The sequence below is a fragment of the Salmo salar genome, chromosome 19 (assembly GCF_965601325.2).
Source record: "Salmo salar chromosome 19, fSalSal1, whole genome shotgun sequence".
NCBI classification, from domain to species: Eukaryota; Metazoa; Chordata; class Actinopteri; order Salmoniformes; family Salmonidae; genus Salmo; species Salmo salar.
The window spans coordinates 54,216,424-54,222,762 of NC_138309.1; the positions used below are offsets into that span (position 1 = coordinate 54,216,424).

Consider the following 6,339-nt stretch of genomic DNA (forward strand, 5'->3'; position numbering starts at 1 on the left):
GGGTGCTCTCTACCGCCGCCCTGCTGGGCCTGCCACACCTTTTCCAGAGGTGAGCCGGACTACCACACCACACTACTAGTTCTGGAGAACCCATAGGAGAGCATATTTGTAACACTAACACACCTGATTGAACTAATCAAGTGCTTGATGAGTAGTTGAATCTGACATGCTAGTGCTGGGTTAGAACAAGTACGTGCACCCCTGTGGGTCGCCAAGTTCCATGTTTGAACGTCGCTACGCAACACTGTCCAGCAACACCGTTGGGAGGATCACTGTGTTGTAAAACAATGCTGTGGCGTGCAAAAACGGGCCATCACTCAGCCAAAATGGGTTAATCCTCTTTTCAACAAAAACAAGGTCAAGGAGGAACAGGAATTAACTTTTCCCTGCTTGTATACATGTATGTCACATTGGATAACTTATGATACTATGATGCCTCCAGAATACACGCCCATCTCTTGTGGGACCTAATTTGGCCCAGTGGAAGTGGTTGATTCATGTCCATGAAACTGGGTGGGGATGGATTTGAATGAGATGAATCCATGTCGACATTGGCCTTATTTCCTCAGCTTGTCCTGAATGTACTGTAAGCTTGAAATCACAACACCCTTACAAGAGTCGCACCAAGGTCACTTAGTCACCCTGGGTGCCACATAAAAAAAAAACACTACAGTTTACAATAGAATACTACAATACTTACTATAGAATTCTGTAGTAAACTGTAGTATACTGTAGAGTACTATACTACACACTAGTATCCCTTGTTCAGTACTTACTATTGAATTTTGTAGTATACTGTAGAATACTATTGTAAATACTACAGTATTATCCACAAAAAAACACAGAAATTTCAGCAAAAACACTACAGTCCACAAAAACATTTTTTTTACTATAGTAAATACGACAGTATTTAACTGGCATATAAACATTCCCCTCCCCCGTATCCCAATTTGTGCCACCCGTAAGTTTGAAACCTATATGCCAAGTATAGACCATATATTGTGTTTCTTATAGCAAACTGTAAACACTACAGTAAAGTCCACAAAAACACTACAGTATTCCTACCACAGTGTACACTATAGTATGTTTTCATGTGGGTGTATCGTAAATAAAGCAGAAGTTTATTATGAGTTGACAGACAATATGTGTGTGATTGACAGGTGCCTAACAGAGATGATAAATAAAATCAGTTCCTCCACTGTGTGTATCTTTCATCGTGTGTCCTGCAAGGTAAGCTGCACTAGCTGCTGGTGTGTGTAGTACTAAAAGTTACTGCTCAAAAATATACAGTAGGGGGAGCCAAATCACCTCAAACACATAAATGCACTGCTGTCTGAATTTGTCCATCCACGTTTGTCTATGTTGTTGTCTGTATGTGACGTTTTGCATGATGGTATATGTTTGTGTGTGTGTGTGTGTGTGTGTGTGTTTACCTATTTTTCCGTGTGGTTCAGTTCAAGGAGACCAGTCTTCAGAGAGCGTGTGAGCGATGGTTGGAGCTTTACCTGGTGACTGAGTTGACATGTTTCATCTACCTAAGAGACTTACCCTTTGAACTCCTCCACAAGACCCTAAGCTCACCCAGGTAGCTGCTAGAGTAAGGTCCAACTTAAACAACACCGTATTCTAGTCATAACTCACAATGTTGGTTTTCTATCGCCTTCTCCAGGGTCTTTGCTGCCTGTGAGTACCAGCTCCTGAAGACAGTGCTATACTGGGTATTCCTACAGTTCAACCCTGCGGCTCAGATCCTTCCCTCCCATAGGTTCATTATGACCTTCTTCTCCAGGTACTGATCACACAGGGCTCAAGGTGGTAGTCATTCGGTGTAAGTTTAATTGTATGTGGTTCAAGTGGAGGGAATTCGTAGACTACTGTCCATCAGTGGCATGTTAGGCCTGTTTGTTTGAACATTGACTCTGGTAGACATGTAACTACACTGCCCCACAAGCTTATCTCTCGTTATTTATCTCTCTCACGCTCTCTCACTCTCTTACTCCAGTTGGCCAAGGGCTGGCGTCTTCTTGGAACAGCCTGTGGGACAGAGGTTCACCGTTCTCTTCCGGGCCCTTCGCTTACATGGCATCACTCAACGTGAGTGACAACACCAAGTCCGTCGACCTTCCACAGCTCGATGACATAACACTAAAACCTAGAAAACATCAAGTCTGTTTTGCTATTGTTACGTTTATTTGTTAAGTTTGTGCATTAGTTCATGTTCACAAGGCCTTTCATAGTACAATGTGTTCATCATTACTATGTCGCAATGGTGTAAGGGGAAGGACTCTAAACTAAAGCCAGACCTGTTGGCCGCGGCCTCGGTATGTGACTACATCACTCTGGCACCCGTGTCCGAACCATCATGCAGCTGGAGACACATAAAATGTGTTGCTGCGGGTGCCAGAAGACCAGCGGTCCATAGGAGAGCAGCCAGTTTAAAAAACAGTTTGATATTAAAGAACCACGCAACGTGACTCTAACCAGTAGGATTCTGATAAGCAGAACTGATCAAATCATACACAGTACACACCCTGGGCCAAGTGGGCATGCTCCCAGGCAAATAACACGTTTTCATCCTTTGCTTAGATTCCTGGAATCTGATTCATTCTGAAACTGCAGATGTCTTTTTGTTTTTATTGACTTGAGGAACTGAATGTATTCGTTAACATTAAATGCATCTCAGACCAGTTGCAATAGATTATCATTGGTGGGTTATGATTATGTTTAGGTAATAACTGTTTTCATGTAGTTACTTTTGAATTGTTAGGAATTCATGTGTGTGAGAGTGAAAGGGTAAATGTGAGTGATATTTTGGCGAGTGAGTGTTTGCTTGATGGCGAACCCTAACCTTTGACCCCCTCCAGGAGCCCATCTAGAGGAGATGCAGCAGATCCATGTCTTTCCTCAGTCCTGGCTGCTCCTCATCTTCTCCAAGCACTACTACACTGTGAGTTCATGTAGACAGGCACACCTAAGAATATAAGAGGACCATTGGTCAAACATACTGTTTGACAATCTGCTCCTTGACGTAGCCCTCTTTCTCCCTCGTTCGCTCCCATCCCAGCTCCACAGTGGAGGAGACATGCAAATAACAGATTTCTCCCAACAAGCAGTGCGCTTCGGCATGGTCATTGAGAGGGTAAGCCATCTCACTTAACTCTGTAACTCGGCAAAATGGTACAAGGTGAAAAGGAATCAGTTGTGTAAGTCATTGGCGCTATTGTCTTGGTGTCGTCCTACAGGAGCCTCAATACTGCACGCGAACCATTGGACTGTATGGCTTCTACTTCCTACTTAAAGCAGCCAGCATGGGGGAGCTGGACTCACATGGCTTCTCTCTGCAGGTCAGGGTTCATCAACACTGCATCTCAAATCGGGATGTTTGCTCTTGAGTGCCTATGGCACAGTTCAGAGGAGGCTGGTGGGAGGAGCTATAGGAGGAGGGGCTCATTGTAAAGACTGGAATGGAATGAATTAAACGGAATGGAAACCACGTTTGACTCCGTTCCTGTCATACATGTTGAAGCCGTGTTGAATGGACCAAACTGCAGACGGAATGTGGATACTCATCTTTTAATGTAAAGAATAATAAATTAAAGCAAAGTATACACAGGAAAACATTAAACACGGAACTCACAACATGCTAACAGGCTTACTACAAACAAAAAGACTAGCAGTGTTAGCACAACCACCCACAAACCCAAGTGACAAACATACTCCTAAATATATGACTCCCAATCAGGAACAACGATCCCCAGCTGTTCCTGATCAGGAGTCACAAGACTAACCCAGAAACAGACATACTAGACAACACATGCAGACTTCTTCTGCCACGTCCTGACCAAAATACTACACCACTACTCCCTCTGCTGGTCAGGACGTGACAGTTTCATTAATTCCATTCCAGCCATTACAATGATCCCATCCTCCTATAGCTCGTCCCACCAGCCTCCTCTGGCAGGGTTATAAGTAATAACCAGCAGATAAATTACACCAGTAAACACCGCAGAGACTGACGGGTGAATGGCTGTGTGCCTGTGTATCCACTGCAGAGACTGAGACACTGGGACCCTGCCATGTCTGTGCAGGCGTGTGAGAGGCATCCTTTCAGTATGATGACAGAGCGGGCCTTGTCCTATCAGATCAATGTGCAGGCCCATGTGCACGGCCAGTGGCAGGAGTTCAACAGTGGTCCCATCAACCAGGAGTTTGGCCTGACTAAGCGCACCTGCAAGAGCCAGGTATGGAAGGATGAGGACTGATTGATGCATGAACAGGGAGGAGGGAATCGGTGGCTGGGTGATTTCAGGACAGGAGATCGGGTCTAGTACTTTAATGATATGAGAATTGCAATGTTGTGATTTTTCACATTCGTTGGATACAAGTAAATTGCCATTTCTGGGTGGAAAATGCAGCAGCTTAAACAAAGAAACTTCACGAGGTTTGACTTGGATACTAGTTAACAGGGCATTGTATTTCTGTTGTATTTAGAAGGGTCTACTATCTGAACTGATGTACCTCTTCCATCTGTGTGCAGGTGTTTAAAGTGAGGGGCCTCAGCTTGCCCATCTTTGTGACCTTCGCCCTGGCATTCCCTGCAGTCTGATCCCCTGCCAGACAGTCTCCATGGTGCTCGTTATCACACGTAAACATCACACTTCCTGTCTGATTAAAAGTATCCAGGAGGACTTGTCTTAGTGGGGTAGCCTTGATAGAAAAGAAGAAAGCCACTTCAGAGACGATCTGTTAGGGACGCAGCCTGTTTTAACCCAAACCAAGCTCAACGCTCTGCCCGTTGACCAAATCAGGTAAAATAGTAGTAGTCTGGGACACTTGCTTCTTCCACTGAGACAGGTCATGGTCTGTCGAGGTACAAGGGACACAATTATAGTAATATGATTCATGCACTTTCACATCACTTGGTAGTATGAGGTTGTGTCCCAAATGGGGCGGCAGGTAGCCTAGTGGTGAGAGCGTTGGACTAGTAACCGAAAGGTTGCAAGATTGAATCCCCGAGCTGACAAGGTAAAAATCGGTCGTTCTGCCCCTGAACAAGGCAGTTAACCCATTGTTCTTAGGCAGTCATTGAAAATAAGAATTTGTTCTTAACTGACTTGCCTAGTTAAATAAAGGTAAAATATATATATATTTTTTAAATGGCACCCTATTCCCTATACAGTTCGACCTGGGTCCTATGGGTCCTGGTCAAAAGTAGTGCACTATAAAGTGAATGGGGTGCCACTTGGGATGCAGTCTGTGCCAGCTGTAATGTATCCTAACCACAAGGGGTGTTGCAAACCCTGTCCTGGAAGAGAGCTCTTTGAAGGAAGTTGTTGGCCTGTAGGATGTCTGGAGGCTTTATAATTGTTGCTCCTTGTGGTTCAGGTCTCTACTCAACCAGGAAGCAGAGTAATGAGTCTCTCTCTGTCCAAAAAATGCTGACTGTCAGTGGGCAATATTCTGACCAATGGAGGTACTGTAGGGTCATGTACAGCTGAGAAAACACACGTAGAGTTGCCCAGGAAAGCAGAGGTTTATTGGCGAACTCTTTAGTGAATGATAAACATGGTTTGTATTTACAGTACACCTACTCATTCAAGGGTTTTTCTTAATTTTTTTTACTATTTTCTACATTGTAGAATACTAGTGAAGACATCAACACTATGGAATAACACATATGGAATCATGTAGTAACCAAAAAAGTGTTAAACAAATCTAAATATATTTTATATTTGAGATTCATCAAAGTAGCCACCCTTTACCTTGATGACAGCTTTGCACACTCTTGGCATTATCTCAACCAACTTCATGAGGTAATCACCTGGAATGCATTTCAATTAACAGGTGTGCCTTGTTAAAAGTTAATTTGTGGAATTTCTTTCCTTAATGCGTTTGAGCCAGTTGTGTTGTGACAAGGTAGGGGTGGTGGGGTGGTGTACAGACGATATTATGGCGAAAACAGCTCAAATAAACAAAGAGAAATGACAGTCCATCATTACTTTAAGACATGAAGGTCAGTCAATCCGGAAAATTTCAAGAACTTTGAAAGTTTCTTCAAGTGCAGTCACAAAAACCATCAAGTGCTATGATGAAACTGGCTCTGATGAGGACCGCCACGGGAAAGGAAGACCCAGAGTTACCGCTGCAGAGGATAAGTTCATTGGAGTTAACTGCACCTCAGTAATTGCAGCCCAAATAAATGCTTCACAGAGTTCAAGTAACAGACACATCTCAACATCAACTGTTCAGAGGAGACTGCGTGAATCATGCCTTCATGGTCGAATTGCTGCAAAGAAACCACTACTAAAGGACACCAATAATAAGAAGAGACTTGCTTGG

At 43.8% G+C, this 6,339-nt stretch overlaps 1 protein-coding gene across 1 annotated transcript; it reads left to right on the plus strand.

The window, feature by feature from the left end:
* The first annotated feature begins 1,889 nt into the window (after positions 1 to 1,889).
* btbd16 (BTB (POZ) domain containing 16) lies at positions 1,890 to 5,655 on the plus strand. The gene is made up of 7 exons (XM_082965527.1): positions 1,890 to 1,900; positions 2,003 to 2,094; positions 2,865 to 2,947; positions 3,065 to 3,139; positions 3,243 to 3,344; positions 4,053 to 4,241; positions 4,538 to 5,655. The coding sequence occupies exons 1-7, from the start codon at positions 1,890 to 1,892 to the stop codon at positions 4,604 to 4,606; spliced, it is 621 nt and encodes a 206-aa protein (XP_082821653.1). The 3' UTR covers positions 4,607 to 5,655.
* Positions 5,656 to 6,339: the final 684 nt, after the last annotated feature.

Excerpts from the sequence above, each read along its gene's own strand:
- btbd16 (XM_082965527.1), top strand. Across the intron at positions 2,948-3,064 it reads TCTCCAAGCACTACTACACT|CTCCACAGTGGAGGAGACAT; the intron begins GTGAGTTCATGT and ends CTCCCATCCCAG. Across the intron at positions 3,140-3,242 it reads TCGGCATGGTCATTGAGAGG|GAGCCTCAATACTGCACGCG; the intron begins GTAAGCCATCTC and ends GTCGTCCTACAG.